This window comes from Aureococcus anophagefferens, assembly GCF_000186865.1.
Source record: "Aureococcus anophagefferens unplaced genomic scaffold AURANscaffold_5, whole genome shotgun sequence".
Classification (NCBI taxonomy): Eukaryota; class Pelagophyceae; order Pelagomonadales; family Pelagomonadaceae; genus Aureococcus; species Aureococcus anophagefferens.
The window spans coordinates 63309-81820 of record NW_008705565.1 but is presented as its reverse complement, the minus strand read 5'-3'; the positions used below and the strand labels follow the sequence as shown (position 1 = coordinate 81820).

At 72.1% G+C, this 18512-nt stretch overlaps 2 protein-coding genes across 2 annotated transcripts; both read left to right on the top strand.

The window, feature by feature from the left end:
• Window positions 1–12809: 12809 nt before the first annotated feature.
• On the top strand, window positions 12810–13283 carry AURANDRAFT_6492 (hypothetical protein; the record flags this gene model as incomplete). The annotated part of the gene is made up of 1 exon (XM_009036515.1): window positions 12810–13283. A coding segment is annotated over one exon (474 nt), but the record flags the coding sequence as incomplete, so codon positions are not given.
• A 778-nt stretch (window positions 13284–14061) lies between these two features.
• Window positions 14062–16011, top strand: AURANDRAFT_22705 (hypothetical protein; the record flags this gene model as incomplete). The annotated part of the gene is made up of 1 exon (XM_009037102.1): window positions 14062–16011. The coding sequence occupies one exon, from the start codon at window positions 14062–14064 to the stop codon at window positions 16009–16011; it is 1950 nt and encodes a 649-aa protein (XP_009035350.1).
• Window positions 16012–18512: the final 2501 nt, after the last annotated feature.

Sequence of the window (18512 nt, the reverse complement as noted above, 5' to 3'; positions counted from 1 at the left end):
TGATTTGGAAAATCTACAGTGTACTGATGGGTACTTGTAACGCGCACGCGCGCGCGCGGTCATGACCCGCGGTGCCGCGGCTGACGGTCGCGCGGCACCTCGGCGACGTGTCTTCACGCCGCTATCGTCGTCTCTGGGCAAGCGCCGCTTCTCGCCGCGGCGAGTCGAGCGGCGCGGGTGCCCGTTCTCATCGCAAAGCGGAGATTGGACCGCGCAGCTCCGCGACAAGAGAGAGCTCGCGCGCGCGCGGAATCGCGCGCGCGTGTGGCGATTCGGCGAGCGGCAACTTGAAGGTAACTAACGAAAAGGATTCAAGCCTTCAATCGCCGCGCGACCGCGAGCCGGAATTGACGGGCACCATGGGCCTCGAGCGGCGGCGGACGTCTCCGCGACTTCCTCCATCCCCTGCCATCACACGTAGAAAACCACCCATTAAACGGGGTTGTCGAGGATCCAGTTGACGACGCTGTCGACGTCCGTGTGGCCCGCGGAGACCGCGCGGACGGCGTCGGCCTCGTTGAAGCCGACGGCGACGGCGCCGCGGACGACCTCCTCGAGGTCGACCTCCGGGGCCGCCGGCGGCGGCGTCGGCGGCGAGTGCGGCGCGGCGGAGAAGGGGTTCGGCGGCGACCGCGGCGCGGCGGAGAAGGGGTTCGGCGGCGGCGGCGGCGGGTCCGGCGCGAGGAACGGGTTCGGCGCCGCCGGCGCCGCCGCCGCCGGCGGCGCGGGCTCGTGGAACGGGTTCGCCTCGAGCGTCGCGGCGCGCGCGGGCCGCGCCGCGCGCCGCAGCGAGATGGCGACGACGGGCCGGTCGCGCCGCGCCCGGAGCGCGTCGACGACGTCCGCCGTCGAGGCGACGGGCGCGTCGCCGACGCGGAGGACCGCGTCGCCGACGCGGACGCCCGTCTCCGCGCAGACCGAGTCCGGCGCCAGCGCCGCGACGCGCACGCCGCCCCCCGGCACGTTCTGGAGCTCCAGCCCCAGGCCCTTGGACAGGTCCACGGGCACGGTCACGACGAAGAAGCCGTCGGGCGCGACGCGCGCGGCCGGCGGCGTCGGCTCCGGCGGCGGCGCGTCCAACAAGTCCACGGCGGGCCTCGGCGGCGTCGGCGCCGACGACGACCGCTCGGCCCGCGGCGGCTCCTCGCGCGCGACGTCGTGCGTGCTGTGCTGGATCACGGACGGCCGCCGGTCCCGGTCCGCGCGCGGCGAGCCCGCGCCGCCGGAGAAGAAGGGCATGGACACGCCCGTGCCGACGGGCGTCGCGGCGCCCCGGGGCCGCGCGACGAGGGACGGCGCGTCCGCGCGGGCCGCGGCGTCCTCCGGGTCGCCGCCCTGGACGTAGAGGCTCCCGTGGCGCGCGGACGCGGGCGGCCGCTCCGTGAAGACGTCGAAGTCCGTCAGCGCCGTCGACGCGCCGCGCTTCACGTAGGCCGCCGCCGCGCGCGGCAAAGCGCGCGACGCCTTGCCCGCGCGCGCCGCGCGCCTGGCGCCCGCGAGGCGCGTCGCGTCGACCCACGTCCGCGCCTCGGCCGCGTCCTTCGCCGACACGACGAAGGACTTCTCCGCGCTCAGCACGAGGAACTCCCAGGGCGCGAGGCCCTTGGCGTCGCCGTAGCCGCCCTTGCCGTCGCCCGCCGCTCGGCACACGAAGCACTCCTCGAGCCGCAGCTCGCGGTGCAGCGCGTAGCGGCCGCCGTCCTCCGGTGCGGCCGCCGCCGCCGCGTTGCTCCCGCGCCGGCCCACGCGGCTCTTCATCAGGTCGAGCGCGTGGGCCTCGTCGCCGTAGACGAGGCGGTCCTCGAACAGCGCAAAGTACGACTCGACGGGCCCGCTCCGCGTCACGCGGGACATCGCGCCGTCGAGGACGACCTTCTTCTCCGACGCGCTCTCGAGCCACTCCGCCGTCTGCTCGCAGCGCTGGTAGCACGCCGCGACGCGCGCGACGGCGTCGCGCCGCGAGTCCTCGCACGCGATCGTCTCGTTCACGGCGGCCGCCGCGCGGCGCGCGCACGCCTCCGCGGCGGCGAGCGCGTCGCCGTCGTCGCCCGCGGGGCCGCAGCGCGCGCCGGCCCGCTTGGCCAGGCGCTTCTTGAGCTCGCCGAGGAGCAGCACGTAGCGCGGCGCGCGCTGCACGGGCATGATCGCGAGCGACGCCAACGTGAGGTTGCGGCTGTTCGCGGGCTGGAGCTCGCAGCAGCGGAGGAAGGACTCGACGGCCTGGGACCGCGCCCGCAGCGCCGCGAGCTCCTCCCAGGCCGCCGTGTAGCGCGCGACGTAGCGGCCGTAGCACTCGACGAGCGCGGCCTCGCGGCGCTCGAAGCACGCGCGCCACGCGCCCGTGCGCTCCGCGTCGCGCAGCGCGGGGGCGAACTCGCGCGCGAAGGCCACGACGTCGTCGAGGGGGCCGAAGAGCCGCGCGGCCGCGCCGCTCACCTCGGCGCCCTCGAGATGGTCGACGACGGCGAGGCCCGACTCGAGCTGCGCGCCCCATTTCTTGAGCGGGCCGGCGAAGACGTCCTTGAGCACTTCGAGGTCCGCGACGAGGCGCTCCTCGGTGGCCGCGATCTCCTCCGCGGCCTGGCGCACGCCCTCCATCTGTGGAGCTGGGCGCCAAGCTCTCCTTGCCTAGGTGCATGTTGCATGGGAAACGTGCAGCGGGCTGCCTCATCGGCGCTGTCGTTCCAGCGAAATAGACCGCGTGTCCAGGGCCGGGAGGCGGCCATGGGAGCGTCGGCGAGCTTCCTCGACGCCGAGGAGAGCTAAGCTGGGTTTGGGCTGCCTCATCGGCGCTGTCGTTCCAGCGAAATAGACCGCGTGTCCAGGGCCGGGAGGCGGCCATGGGCGCGTCGGCGAGCTTCCTCGACGCCGAGGAGAGCTAAGCTGGGTTTGGGCTGCCTCATCGGCGCTGTCGTTCCAGCGAAATAGACCGCGTGTCCAGGGCCGGGAGGCGGCCATGGGCGCGTCGGCGAGCTTCCTCGACGCCGAGGAGAGCTACGAGCCCATCCGAGTCGGCCAGCGGAAGCGCGTGGTCCTGTTCGACTTCGACAAGACTCTCGCGGCCGTGGATGTGAATCTGTACTCCCAGCAGGGCGTCGCGGCCCTCGGCGGCCACGACAGAGTCAAGAGCCTGGACAGCATGCTGGCCGCCATCCGGTCCTTCGGCTGCGACCTCGGCATCGTGAGCTTCAACTCGCGGTCCACTGTCGTGAAGACGCTCAACGCCGCGCGGCTCCTGCGCCACTTCCGCGCGCGCGACTGCTACGGCATCGAGCAGCACCCCAAGGGCGACCTGGACAAGGCGAAGCTCACCTTCGCCAAGATCATGAAGCCCCGGGGCATCCGGCCCCAGGACGTGTGCTTCGTCGACGACAACGGCGACAACCTCCGCGACCTCCGCGCGAACCGGAACACCAAGGGCTGCGAGCTCCACCACATCCGCACGGGCATGGGCATGGACGACGAGGACATGGAGCGCGTCGTGCGCTGGGCCGAGGGCAAGAAGCCGCCGCGACGGCGCAAGACGGACCGCCTCGCGACGCGCGCGTCCTGGAAGGCGCCGCTGGAGATAGTGTCGGACTAAGCTACAGCGGCCTTAGTCGCGCTGCGCGCTCGCGGCCGGCGGCATATGCGAGTCCGCGCGCGAGTTCTCGACCAGGCGCAGGTACATTTGAAGTGCTCGAGGCTGCACGGTGACGGCACGGACGGCTTGCGACAGGTTCATTCATCTTCTGTCTGCCACGATGGCCAGCCCTGGAAGGCAGCCCGTGGAGGAGCTGTCCCTGGACGGTGCGCTCAAGTACGACGGGCGGGACGTCGGCGCCGCGCTGCCCTCCGAGGTCTGGGTCACGAGCGGCGGCAAGCGGACCTTCCGGGCCTGGTCCGAGGGCACCACGCTGCGCGTCGCCGCCGGCGGCGACGCGGCGGCGGCGCCGTCGGGCGCCGTCGTCGTCCAGTTCCGCACGCCCGACGTGGAGCGGGACGTGCTGAGCGGCGCGCGGTCCTTCCCCGCGGCGCTCGCGTCCGGCGGCGTCCGCGTCCGCGGCGACGTCCACGGGCTCCGGCCCGCCGCGGAGCGCATCGCCAAGGCGCTGCTCGGCGACGCGCGCGTCGCCGTGAGCTCCGTCGCCGTCGCCGGCGGCGTCGCCTACTACGTCGTCGCCGCCGGGCCCCGGCGCGCCGAGCGCCGCTACAGCGAATTCTGCGCGCTCCGGGCCGCGCTGCTCCGCGTCGAGCGCCGGGGCGCGGCCGCGCGCGTGCTCCGCGGCGCGCCGTTCCCGTCCAAGGTCTTCGGCGGCCGCGAGGCGCGGCGCGCCGCCCTCGACGGCTGGCTCCGGCGCGTCGCGTGCTGCCCCGCGCTCTCGGAGAAGTCGGCGGCGCTTTTCGACGCGTTCCTCGGCGACGCCGCCGCGGGCGGCGGCGACGACGACGAGGCCGGCGCCCTCGCGGAGCGGGTCCTCGCGCTGGAGAGGCGCGTCGCCGAGCCCGAGGAGTGCCTGAGCCAGGCCATCGCGGCGCTCATCGTCCTCGCCGCGCGGTGCTACGGCGTCTTCGTGGTCGCGTCGACGGCCGCGTTTTTAGCGTTCGTCGCCCGGCGGGGCTTCCCCGGGACGTCCGCGGCGCTCTCGGCGTGCACGCTCTTTCTTTATGGGTATCGCGGCGCCCACCGCTACAACTACCGCATCCCGAGCGTCTTCTGGTGTTTGCACCTCTGGCGGCTCGCGCGGTGGTGGCACGGCGTCGAGCGCGACGAAAACGACCACCTCGACGCCTTCACGCGGTCGCTGCTGGCGTCGACGGAGCGCGCCTTCCTCGAGCGCCTCTCCGTGCGCGTCATCGCCGACGTGACCGTGCTGCTCGCGAAGATGGACCGGGGCCTCCTCGTGAAGATGGGCCAGGTCGTCGGCGACCAGGGTGCGACATTCCCAAAGGCTCCTCTCTCGGCCGTGTTCCACTCGTTTCGGCTGATTTTTGGAACGGCCTCGAAGCGTGGATGCTTGTTTTGGAACGCGCGCGCGCGAAACACTCGCGTCGAAGCGAAGTTGAATCCTCCCCAGGTCAGCAACCAGCGCGGCTTCCTCGCGGACGAGTTCGTCGAGCCGCTGGCGCTCCTCTGCGACGCCATGCCGGCGATGGCCCCGGCGACGGCGCGGCGCCGCGCGCGCGGCGCGCCCGCGGCCGTCAAAGGAGCGCTCGGCGACCGCGACCTGGCGAAGCCCGTCGCGTCCGCGTCCATCGCGCAGGTGCACCGCGTCGCCGTCGGCGGCGGCGACGTCGCCGTGAAGATCCAGAAGGCGGGCGTGCGCCACGTCATGTACGTGGACATGTGCTGCCTGAAGGTCATCGCGAAGATTCTGATGGCGCTCGAGCCCGCGACGCCGGACCTCGGCGAGATCGTCGAGAACCAGTACCAGAACCTGCTCCAGGAGATGGACTTTGAAGCCGAGGCCCGGGCGCTCGGCGTCGCGCGCGCCGCGCTCGCGGCGCGCGGCTCCGAGGCCGTCGTGCCCGAGGCGCTCTACACGGACGATGTGGCCGCGCTCCGGTCCGGCGTGCTCTGCATGCGCTGGTGCGCGGGCGACCGCATCGACGTCGCCATGGCGAAGCACGACCTCAAGGGCGCGCCGCTCCAGCGGTGCATCGACGCGCTCGTCGACGCGCACGCGACGCTGCTCTTCCACGGCGGCGTCGTGAACATGGACCCGCACCCGGGCAACATCCTCGTCGACGTGCGGCGAACGGACGGCGGCGGCGTCGCCGCGATCCCCGTGCTGCTGGACTGGGGCATGCACGAGATCATGCCCGACGCGCAGCGCCTCGGCATCGCGCGGCTCGTCGACTGCCTCCTCCGCGCGGCCGTCGACGAGCTGCCCGCGGCGCTCAAGAACCTGGGCGTCGAGACGCACGCGTCCGTCCCCGCGGCGACGATCTTCGAGCACCTCGAGTTCGCGTTCCGCCGGTCGACGACGAACCAGGAGACGGACCTCGAGGACATCGACTCGTTCCTCAAGGACTCGCAGAAGGGCATCGACGACATCAAGGAGAAGCTCAAGGGCGAGAAGGAGAAGGCCGCGAGCGGCTTCAAGCCCCTCCTCTCGACGTTCCGCGCGCTCGACCTCCTCCACGGCTACGTCATGGGCCTGCCGGTGACCGTCGACTTCCTCGGCATCTACGCGAAGCGCGCGCGCGAGGCCGCGAACGAGGCGACGCGCGCGGGCTCGTAAGTTTGATTCTTACGGTCCGTGTCTACTCGGACTCGATGTTCCACTGCACCAGCCGCGCCTTTTGCGCGTCCGTGAGGGTCGGGAGCTGCTTTTCGATGACCATGGCCTCGAGCTCCGCGAGCAGCTCGAGCTTCCAGTCCGCGATCGACTCGTCGTAGGACGACCGCGCCTCGCCGAGACGCTCGGGGCAGACCTCGTCAGGCTTGTCGATGAGCACCTGCTCAACGGGCACGCCGGGCGTCGACGAGGAGCTCGTCGATCGCGCCGACAGCTCGCGCGCGCGGATGAACGCGTCTTCCGCTGTTTTGCGCTTGCCATCGAAGTCCTTGCCTCCGGGGGAGTGCGAGCCGAGCGTGCCGCGCGTGGTGGCTAATGCGCGGCGCAAATCCTTGCCTCCGGGGGGTTGCGAGCCCAGCGTACCGCGCGTCGCCGCCAGCGCGCGGCGCACAGTAGAGCCGCGAGCGAGCGCGCCCGTTGTGGCGACGCGAGAGGCCGTAGAGAGGCCGAACAGGGGCCGCATTCCGAGCTCCATGCCGAGTTGTGGCGGTCGAGATGGGGTCGAGTGGATGTTGATGTTCAGCGGCGCGCGATGGTGCTTGCTACGCCGTCTCATAACACTGCCATACCGCCTCCACCGCCGCCTCCACCAGCGCAAAACGCACACCCATCCCTGACCTTCGACGCGGCCGCGCGCGCGTCGGAGCTCCTGAGCTACAAGCACTGCGAGGCGGACCTGAGAGAAGTGGCAAAAGACACGCCCTGCGAGGGCATCGAGGTGCGCGGCAACCTCGAGAAGCTCCTGACGGACGCGGACAACGCCCACGCCCAGTCCCTGCCGCTCGTGCAGCACTTCCTCTTCGCGCTGGCCCTCGCCGCGGGCCGGTGCGCGGGCGACGGCGCGGCGCTCGCCGCCGGCCTCGCGTCGAATGGCGTCGCGGCGTCGCGGCCGCCGCAGCGGTCGCTCGTGGGCCGCGTCCACGACGCCGCCGGCGACTGCTACGACGTGGCGCTCCTGCGGGACCGCGAGGACGGCGACCGCCGCTTCTCCGTCGTGCTCGGCGTCGACCGCGCCAAGGGCACGAAGATCGCGCGCGTGCTCGCGGAGGTCGGCGCGGACGGCGCGGTCTACGCGCGCGGCCTCCACGTCGCCGAGGCCTACCGCGGCCGGGGCCTCGCGGCGCTGACCCTGCACGCCTTCGCGGCCCTCTGCGAGAAGCTCGGCTGCGAGACGCGGACGCTCGAGATGACGAAACCGCTCGTCTGCCGCGCGCTCGCGTCCCTGGGCTTCGAGCCGGAACGGAAAAGCTGGCCCGTCTTTTTGGCGCCGGACCCGGCGGACGCCGGCCGGACGCTCGTCTGCCCGAGGGACCCGGACGACCGCCGCGCGCACTTCAGCAACGCTTTGCTCCAGGCGCAGCGGCTCACGCTCGTGGCCGCGCGGCCGCCCGACGGCCGCGAGGTCTTCGTGAAGACGCCCTACCGCCACCCGGACCGGGCGGCCCTCGCGCGGGACGCGCGGGAGGCGACGCGGCCGACGTTCTACGCCGCGCGGCTCCTCGCGTTCGCGGCGACGGTGTCCGCGCTGCGCCCGGGCCTCGCCGCGGACGACGGCGGGGCGACGCTAACGGAACGCTAGCATGCCGTGTGAGGTACCGAACTTGAACCGCGACACACACCCCGGTTACAACAACAGCGGGGGAGGCGGTCCTCAGTCGCAGGTGAAGGCGCGGTCCGGCGCGAAGCCGAGGGGCTTCTTCGCCGCGTCGTCGGTGGACGTGTCCGCGGAGCCGGCCGTCGCCTCGTCGCCGGCCGTCGCCTCGTCGTCGGCGCCGGCGGAGTAGGCCCCGAGCGTCGCGTCGCCGAGCGTCGCGTCGTCGTTGAGGAGCGTCGAGCCCGCCGTCGCGTCGTCGGTCTCGTCGCCGGGCGCGCGGGCCGCCTTCTCCGGCGGCGGCGGCGTCGCGCGCTTGTCAGCGTCGTCGGCGGACGTGATCGCGCCGTCTTCGGCGGAGGCCTCGTCGTCCGCGCCCGCGGAGAGGATCGTCGCCTCGTCGTTGCCGTGCGTCGAGCCCGCCGTCGCGTCGTCCGTGGCGTCGCCCTGGGCGCCCTTGGGGAGCGCGTCGTCCGCGGATGTGATGGCGTCGTCGTCCTCCTCGGAGAGGCGCGCGAGCGTCGACCCGGCCGTCGCGTCGTCCGTCGCGGCCGCGTCGTCGGCCGCGGCGCGGCGGCGCGCGCGCGGCTTCGCGGGCGCCGCGGCGCGCCGGGGCTTGAGCGGCGGCGCGCGGGACGCCGACGCGAGGAGCGCGTCGACGTCGACGTCCGCGGCGGCGCCGGCGAGCGCGTCGCGGATGTCCGTCACGGCCGTGCGCGCGGCCCGGACGCGCGCGTCGCTGCGCCGGACGACGCGCCGCGCGGCGGCCTCGGCGCGCGCCGCCGCGGCCGTCGCCGCGGCGAGGCGCTGGCGCGCGGCGCCGCAGGCGAAGCGGAGCCGGTCGTTCTCCTCCGCGAGGCATCGCGCCTCGGCCAGCGCGCCGTCGCGCTTCCGGAACGCGGCGCCCTCACCGGCGGCGGCGGGCGCCGGCGGGGGCAGGCCCAGGGCCGCCGCGTGGTCCGCGGCGGCGGCAGCGGCGACGGCCGCGGCGTTGGACCGCTCCTCGAGCCGCGCCTCCTCGACGCGCGACGCGCCGAGCGCCTCCGTCGACTCCGCGGCCGCCGCGCGCGCGGCGCCGCGCGCGCGCGCCGCGGCCGCCGCGCGCCGCCGGGCCTCGTCGCGCTCGCGCTCCGCCGCCGCGACCTTGGCCTCGAGCACGGACCGCGCCTCCTCGCGGTCGCGGCGGAGCCGCCACCGCCGCACGAGCCGCGCCTCGAGCGACGCGATCGTCGCCTCGCGCTCGCTCAGGGCGCGCTCGAGGCCCGCGACCCGCGCCGTCGCCACGGCCTCGGCCTCCGACGCGCCGGCGCCCAGGGCCTCGTACTTGCGCAGCTCGTCCTCCAGCGACGCCGACCCCAGCGTCGACTGCGACGTCGTGCTCTTGTCCTCCTCCTCGGGCGGACTCTCGGGGAAGAGGCCCGTCGGCGTCGCGTACATGGTCCCTGCCGTGGCGTCGATGCGGCGCGGCTCACACCGCTTTGCGAGGCGCTTGTCGGCGTGGGAGGAGAGCACGTTGCCACAAGCCGAACGAGATTTTGCCAAGTTGGCTTTGCGAAGCATCTTGCATGCATCGAGGCGGCATCGTGCCCCTGCATGACGGTTCCCTCTCGTCTTGTCCTTCTTCTTGCTTTGCTTCCTTCCCTAGTTCTTCCCTCCTTGCTATTTTTACCGCGCTGCTTAGCGGTGTTTGGACCGCTGGCTTAAGCTTCGCGGCCGCCGCGCCGCGGCCCGGAGAAGGACACTCGAGACGCGGGGAACGCCGCGCAGCCGCACGGCTCCGGATCGCGTCGAGAACAAATCCCGGACGGCCGCTGGCTCGGCGCCAACCGCCGTCGCGCGACGCGTAGATGTGCTAGCTGCGGGAAGGGGACAAAAAAAATGCGAATTTGCCACTTTTTGGGCGAGCGATCTCGAATATCCAGGGAGAGCGAGGCGTCGCGCGTGGAGAGGCACCGCCTCACGCTGAGCGACGCGTACCTCGTCGTCGCCGGGCGAAGCATGAGCACCTTCTGGATCAATGATACCGTCGAGGCCCGGTGGCGCGGCGGCGACAAGTGGTACGTGGGCCTCATCGATCGCATCCACGACGATTCCTACGACGTCATATACAACGACGGCGACCGAGAGGAGAAGGTGCCCAAGGACTTGATTCGCGCGTTCGAATCGCGGGGGCGGCGAAAGAAGGAGCAAGAGAGCGCGGCGCCGGCGCCGGCGCCCGCCGCGGCGCCGAAGAAGCCCGCGGCGGCGAAGGCCGAAGACGCGGCGCCGAACAAGAAGCCCGCCGCGGCGAAAGCGAAAGCCGAGGAAGCGGCGCCGAAGAAGAAGCCCGCGGCGCCGAAGGCCGAAGAAGCGGCGCCGAAGAAGCGCGCGGCCGCGGGCGCCGCGAACCCGGCGGCGAAGAAGCGTGCGGCGGCGGACCTCGCGGGCCTCGCTGCCTACGTGTCCGAGCGCGGCGGCGACGCGAGCGCGCTCGCCGGGTGGTCCACGTACCGCCGCGGCCACGCGGACCGCGAGACCGTCGTCTTCGTCGACGAGGCGGGCAAACGGCACGTCTCCAGGATGCAGGCCCTCCGGGCCCTGAACGAGCGGCCCGCGAACGCGCCGGCCGCCGAAGCCGCGCCGCCGCCGGCCGCGGAGGCGGCCGAGAGCCGCGCGCCCGGGGGCGCGGAGGACGCCGCGGCCGCCGCCGCGCCGCCGGCCGCCGAGGCCGCGCCGCCGGCCGCGGACGACGACGACCCCATCGCGCCGGTGCCGCTGGTCCGCAGCGCCGCGGGCTTCGTCGCCATCCGCGGCGACGCGTCGCGGCCGCCGGAGCGGCGCGACCCCGTCGTCCCGGACGGTCACGCGGTCGTCGAGGTCGACGTGCCCTACCCCGCGGCCGGCGGCGGCTACGGCGCCACGATCGGCGAGCGCGGCGACGACATCATCGTCTCCAAGCTCCGGCCCGGGGGCGCGGCCGCGGACGCGGGCCTCCGGGTCGGCGACGTCGTCCTGAGCGTCCGCGGCTGGGACGCGACGCGCCAGGACTTCGACGACGTCCACGACCGCTGCAAGGCCGCCGCCGGCGCCCGCGCCCCGCTCCTCCTCCTCGTCGCGCGGGAGAACGACGCCGAGGCCATGCCGCCGCCCGCGCCGCGCGAGCCGGCCGCGGCGACGACGCCGCCGCCCTTCGTGCCGCGGCCGCGCGCGGCGCCGGCCGACGAGAACTGACGACGTTAAGTCGAAAGTCTGAAGCGAGCTCGCAAGGACCCCCGGGGCGCTAGGTTCGCACATCGCGGACTCGATGCATGCAGGCCTGCATGCAAAGAAGTATGCAAAGGAGGGGTCCGAGGAGGCGTCCGGAACGCCGTATCCCTTGTGAACGCTTTGTGAAGGAGTCGTCGCGCATCTAGGTATCCGGAGAGCGCCGCAGCAGAGAGCTCAGAGAGCGACGCCTCGCGCCGCGCGCCGACGACGTCAAACGCCCCTCACGGGTTCTCGCGAGTCTTGGCGCCCGCGCTCCAACCCATTCGTTCAAGGAGTCGAGTCGCCGCCCGCTCCGCCCCGGTCCGCTCTCTCGCCGCCGGCGAAGCTCTCGCCGCCCGGCGAAGCGTAAATATCCAAAGAGCTCTCGCCCCCGCCCCCGCGACGCGGCGACGCATCCCGAGGCCTTCAAACCGTTGAACACGATGGCGTCGCCCGGCGGAATTCTCCCCACTCCTTTCCTCGCGCCCGCGCCCGCGGAAATCGCCGCGCCCCCGTCGCCGCCCGCCGAGGCGCCGCGGCCGCCGTCGCCCATCGTGCCCACCGGCCACGCCGTGCTCGACGTGTCGCTCGCGCTCAATGCGGCGACGAACTCCTACGGCATCCGCATCAACAAAGACGGCGCCGCGCGCGTCGTCGTCGTCGACTTCTCGGACCACGAGGTCATGGCCCTCGGCGCGATCCGCGTGGGCGACGTCATCCTCTCCGTGCAGGGCTTCGACGCGACGCGCGAGTCCTTCGGCGAGGTCGTCGGCAGGATCGGCGACGCGAAATCCGCCGGCGCCACGCTCGCCCTCGTGATCGGCCGGCCGCGGCCGCCGGACGCTCGAGACGGCGCGGACGGCGCCGAGCCGGCGCCGGAGCCGGCGCCGGCGCCCGCGGCCGCGGCCGAGCCGGCGAAGTACTGCGACAAGTGCGGTCACCTGACGCATCCCGGCCAGGCCTGCAACCTCTTCCCGCGCGCGGGCGTGCCCGTGCAGCTGCGCGAGTACGCGGCGGCGGCCGAAGCCGCCCTCGGCTTCTGCGCCGAGGCGCCCAAGCGGGGCTACACGCGGCGCGTTCAGCCCGCGCCGCCCGCGCACGCGCTCCTCGCGGCGATCGCGGAGGCGCCGCCGCCGCCGGAGGAGGAGGAGGAGGAGTCGTCCGACGACGAGCTGCTGTCGCCGCCCGGCCCCGCGATGTCCGACACGGAGTCCGAGGACGACGAGTTCGGCATGATCGCGGCGAGCTCCGGCGCGTCGACCTTCGAGGCGGACCGGCAGCGCGTGCTCGACTTCTACAGCGCCGAGGGCACGGGCGAGGAGGGCTGCCAGGTCGGCTACGTCGCCGGCGCCCTGGGCATGGACGCCGTGCGCCTGCGCCAGATCGTCGACTTCCTCGAGTCCGAGGGCCAGCTCTACGCGACGCTCAACGACGACTACCACAAGTCCATCTACGAGCCCTGCGAGAAGCCCGCGCCGCGGAAGCGCGGCCCGCCGCGCGCGCGCGGCGACCTGCCCGCCGGGCGCGTGCGCGTCGGCGGCGACGACACCGAGTCCGACGACGACGACGACTTCGACGACGCGCGCCCCGCGCGGCGCGCGGCGCCGTCGCGCGCGCGCCGCGCCGGGGCCCGGGCCGCCGGGCCGCCGACGCCCATGGAGATGCCCATGGACCGCGAGTGCGCGCGCGAGAGCGCGTCGCCCGGCGGCGTCAAGGGCCGCTGGCTCCAGCTCGAGGACAAGCGGCTCCGCTCCGTGCTCGCGGCTTTGGACGGCCCGATCTCGAAGGCGCACACGGACTGGGACGCGGTCGCGCGCGCGCTCGGCTCGCGCGACGCGGCCGAGTGCCGCCTGCGCTGGGAGAAGGTCATCGGCAAGGGCGAGCGCAAGGGCCGCTTCACGGCCGCCGAGGACGAGGCCGTCCGGAAGTACGCGGCCGAGGGCCTCGAGTGGCCCGAGATCGCCGCGCGCGTGCCCGGGCGCAACTCGAAGCAGATCCGCGACCGCTTCTACAACAAGCTCGCGCCGGGCCTCAAGGCCGTGAGCGACCCCTGGACCGAGCGCGAGGACGCGCTGCTCTACCACAGCTACCAGAAGTGGGGCAGCGCGTGGGGCCAGATCTGCCTCGTCGTCGCGGGCCGGTCGCCGAACATGGTCAAGAACCGCTGGAACTCGCAGGGCCGCAAGGAGCGCTGGAACAAGCGGACGCCGGACGTGGCCATGGAGGCCGAGTGCGCGGACATCGTCGCCGCGGCGGAGTACGAGGCGCCGCGCTGCGGCACGCTCGCGCCGCGCGCCTACGGCGCCGAGGCGCCGACGCACCGCGACCCGACGCGGCCCATCGGCTACCGCCACGACGACATCAAGGTCTACCTCAAGCCCGCGGACCCGTCCGCGGCGCGCAACATCGTGCCCCAGGTCAAGCGCCGCAAACGCGCGCCGGGCGAGAAGCGGCCCGGCCTCCACGACCGCGACCTCCACTACAAGCCCGACGCCGTGGGGCCCAAGGCGCCGACGACGTTCAAGTCCAACCCCGTGATGCGCTGCGCGCTCTGCCTCGCCGAGGGCACGACGTGCAGCACGCTCCCCTGCTGCGCCGCCGCGGTCTGCGCCGCGTGCCGCCCGGACGTCGCGGTCGTCTGCGCGTTCTGCCAGGGCGACACGACGGGCAAGGGCCCCGTGTAGCGTGCCGCGCCGTTCCCGTCCCCCTCTCCCCCCTTTGTGTGCCCGACCTCTTACTCTCCACGCCTCCGTCGGACGCGTGCGGGCGGACGCGTCTCGCGACGCGCTCGACGGCTTCGGCCGATCGACGTGACGAGCGACAGCCTTGCAGTTCTCGCAGCTCTCGGAGCGCCACGAGCGCTGCCAGATCGCTTGCAACATGCGCCCCTACCTCGTGCTCCTGCTCGCCACGGGCTCCTCCTTTCCCGTGGGAGGTCGCTCTATGCCGAAAACGTCGAGCGCCATGCCGAAGACGACCCGCGGAACGTCGACGTGCGCGACGACCCTGTCGGGCGGCGCGACGACGGCGTCGGCGACGGACCTCATCGGCCCCGGCAACGCGGCCCTGCTGAGCGCGTCGGAGCTCGCGCTGCTCGACGGCCTCGCGGCGCTCGGCCAGACCCACCTCCTCGAGGACTGGCCCGCGGCGGGCGACGGCGACGCCGACAAGCGGCGCCTCGTCGACGCGCTCTCGCGGACGGACGCGGCCTACGCCGGCGGCCTCGCCAAGTACGTCGGCCGGTCGCGCGAGCTCCTGGCCGCGTCGGCGCGCGGCGACAACCCCTTCGAGGGCTTCGCGCCGTCCGTGCCCGACGGCGAGACGCTCGTCTTCGGCGGCGCGGGCTTCGGCGCCGCGGAGCGGGACGGCCTCGAGGCCGCGCGGAAGACGGGCTTCGTGCTCGTCGCCGGCGGCCTCGGCGAGCGCCTCGGCTACGACGGCATCAAGCTCGAGCTGCCCGTGGAGCTCGCGACCGGCAAGTCGTTCCTCGAGCTCTACGTCGACTACGTGCTCGCGGTGCAGGCGCGCGCGCGCGCGGACAGCGGCGATGCCAGCCTCGTCGTGCCGCTCTGCATCATGACGTCCGACGACACGGACGCGCCGACGCGGGCGCTGCTCGAGGCCGAGGGCGACTTCGGCGCGGAGCCGGGCCAGATCGAGATCATGAAGCAGGACAAGGTCGCGGCGCTGAGCGACGGCAACGCGAAGCTCGCCGTCGACGACGACGACCGCTGGGCCCTGCTCACGAAGCCCCACGGCCACGGCGACGTGCACAGCCTCATGCGGTCCACGGGCATCGCGAAGAAGTGGCGCGAGTCCTACGGCCTCGACTACGTCTTCTTCTTCCAGGACACGAACCCCCTGGTGCTCCACACGATCCTCCCGGCGCTGGGCGTCTCCGCGAAGCGCGGCTTCTCCATGAACAGCGTCTGCGTGCCGCGGCGCGCCGGCGAGGCCGCCGGCGCGATCACGCGCCTCGCCAAGGCGGGCGACGACGACCTCGTCATCAACGTCGAGTACAACCAGCTCGACCCCATGCTCCGGGCGGCGACGGGCGACGGCGACGTCAACGACCCGGCGACGGGCTTCTCGCCCTACCCGGGCAACGCCAACGTGCTCGTGCTCGGCCTCGCGGACTACGTGGCGACGCTCCACGGCGAGGACCTCGGCGTCGTCGACGAGTTCGTGAATCCAAAGTACAAGGACGACGCCAAGTGCGACTTCAAGAAGCCCACGCGCCTCGAGTGCATGATGCAGGACTACCCGAAGCTCCTCCGGCGCGAGGTGCCCGGCGCCAAGGTCGGCTTCACGACCTTCGAGCGCTGGGTCGCGTTCTCGCCGGCGAAGAACGCGCTCGACGCCGCGCGCGCGTCGTCGGCCAAGGGCGAGCCCGCGGGGGCGGCCGGGTCCGCGGAGTTCGAGGTCTACGCGGCCCACGCGACGCGCCTCGGCCTGGCGACGGCCGGCGAGGTCGCCGCGACGCGGACGCTCAGCGGCGTCGCCGGCCTGTTCGGCGGGCCCAAGGTCGTGCTCCTGCCGTCCTTCGCGCTGACGCAGGCCGACGTCGACGCCAAGGTGACACCGGGTTCCTTGGACCTCGACGCCGACGCCGTGCTCGTGCTCGACGGCGCGAACATCGCCGTGGAGTCGGCCAAGGTGTCCGGCGGTTTGAAGGTCGTCAACAAGCGCGCGGACGCGTCCGTCGTGATCCGGGACCTCGTCGTGTCCAACGGCGGCCTCGACCACGTCGAGATCCCCGACGCCGACATCCCGGCCGCGAAGCCCTTCGAGCGCATCCGCGGCTACAAGGCCGTCGACGCGGGCGTGCTCGTCGTCGAGGTCGCGGAGCCCGGCCACTTCCTCCTCTCCAAGGACGGCCAGCTCACGAAGCTCGCCGACGAGGCCGAGCTCTAGAGGGGGGGGGGCTTCGAACTTACGCACTTAAGCCTCGTCAGCAAACCTGTCCGGGTCTTCCTCAAGACGAAACCGACCCCAAGGTCGGCGGCTGAGTACAGCTTCAATCGCCGCGATGATGTCCGCATCCTTCCCATTGAGTGGGGCACTGCATCTCTTCCAGATGATGTCATGCAAGGAAGGACATCCGCACACAAGGCGATGGAGCTGGTTTGCGTCCACGATAAGTATTCGAAATGAAGCCACTCGAGCGTCTGGCGGCACGGGCTCGCGAGAATCATATCGACGTAGGCTTCAGAGAGTCCCGAACTTTGTGACCATTGTTCGAATTGGAGGCGTATCAGGCGGAATTGGCAGGCCCGAGCGAAGGAAGCATCGTCCATGAATTCCACTTCAATGTTGAGCTTTGTGATCTCAGGACGCGCTTCGAACAGCGCGTCGTAAAACGCAGGCGTGTGCTCGAAAAACCACGGCAAATGCAGGTCCACCAGTTCCTGAAGCCCGCGCGCCAATGTCAGAACTGTCGACGGTGCAATTTGACATTCCATGGAAAATTCGAGCTCTGACACTCTCGAGGGCAGGGGCGTCCGTAGCAGGCACGCGGCCAGGGCCGGCTTGACAACGCAATCAGGGAACCTGTACGTGGAGACTTCGAGGCACCGCTTCGCAGATTCCTCGATCTGAGTGTAATTGGTAGGCTCGTAAAACCGTTCATCCCGATCCCGAAAAAAATTCAAGTGGGGTAGCTTTGGGAAATGCATGGCCCAGCTCTCCGCTGGGCTCTGCGCTGACGGTGGCAACGTGACCATTTTGAGTAGTGGGCACGTGGCACTAATTTCCTCAGCGCAATCATCCGCCAGCTCCTTAGGCCCTCGACGGATCGATAGACACTCCAGCAGCGGGCTCGACTTGCAGATTTGCCTCACCGAGTACGCCGACATCGACACATCGGCGATATGGATTATTATCAGGCGACGTTTCGTACTCGCGACGAACGAACGAAGAGCGGCCTCCATGCCCATCCCATCACTTACCTCAGTAACTAGGTATCCACAGCCGCTTCCAAAGACGCGGCCCAAAGCTTCGATCTTCGTTGGACGCGAACTGCTGTCGCCCTTTAGACTGTCCGAACACTTCGTCCCGGGCGTGAAAATTGAGTGGCATTTGCTGTGGCACGGAACAGCGAGCTTCACGGCGTCCCGGCCCGCAGGCGACACGGCGCGGAGTGCGAGTAAGTCTGAGAGCGACGACCAGGCCGCCGCATGCGCAAGCGTTTCGTTTGGCACATTGAGGGCCATCGTCGAGCTGTGAATCGTGCCCGGGAGGTCGACGAAGCGGACGTCGCCTCGCACCAGCGCGTCGCGCCCGCGGCGAGCGGCGGCGCGTAACTCCTCCGCTCACCCACGTTTCAAGTTTTTGCTCCTGCGCGCCTGTGGCGACTCAGTGGTTGACTCGCCAAAGGAGCCTCACCGTACAAGTCTCGCACCACATCCGCGTTCCCAATTACAGCTCGCTCGTCAGCGCCCCGACGAGCGGGGCCGGCGCCTTGACCTCGTAGCGGTCCGCGTAGCCGCGCCCGAAGTCGACGCCCCGCCAGGCCATGGGCAGGTCCGCGGGGACGAAGTGGGCGATGATGCGGAACGAGCTCCGCTCCGGCGAGACGTTGTGGCGCGCGCCGTGGATGAGGCGCCCGTCGAAGAAGACGGGCGTCCCCGCCGGCACCGCCACATCCACCGCGCGCTCGTCGGCCTCGAGCTCGAGCCACTCGCCGTGCGCCGCCGCGCCCGTGCCGCGCGCGTAGCGGCTTTCGCGCCGGACGCCGTCGCCGTAGTTTGCGTGGGAGCCCGGCACGACGCGCAGGCAGCCGTTCTCGACGTCCGTGTCCTCGAGGTAGAGCGACATGGAGAGCACGCGGTCCGAGGCCGTGCCGAAGAAGTGCGTGTCGTCGTGGAACGACGTCGACGTCGTCTCGTTCTCCGCGGGCAGCAGGGGGAAGAATTTCGTGCCGAAGGCGTCCATGGCCTCGTCGGCCGCGACGCCCAGGAGCTGCTCCGCGACGGCGACGAGCTTCTCGTTGAGGATCGTCCGCTCCTTCATGACGCGCGACCGCGTCGCGACGGCCTGGAGCTTGAAGATGCGCCCGGCGATGGGCGCACCCGTCGCCGCGTCGGGCTGGTAGGACACGGCGTAGGACGACGGCGCGTCGCCGCCGTCGGACCAGTCCGCCTCATCCTCGGCGGACGCCTCGTCCATGAGGCGCTGCATCTCTTGGATGAGCGCCGGCGCCTCGTCCTGCAGCAATCCGGGAGCGACGTGGTAGCCGCGCTCGTGGAAGAGACTTCGCGCCTCGTCCGAGAGCGGCGCGGCCGACGCCACGGCGAAGGCTGCCAAGGCGAAGACTGCCGGGCGGAGGCTGCCCATACTCAAGCGAGAGCGATCCTTCAATCGTCCGGACACGCCTTCAAGGTGAAGCACGAACAGGGCGGGATTGGTTACAACAG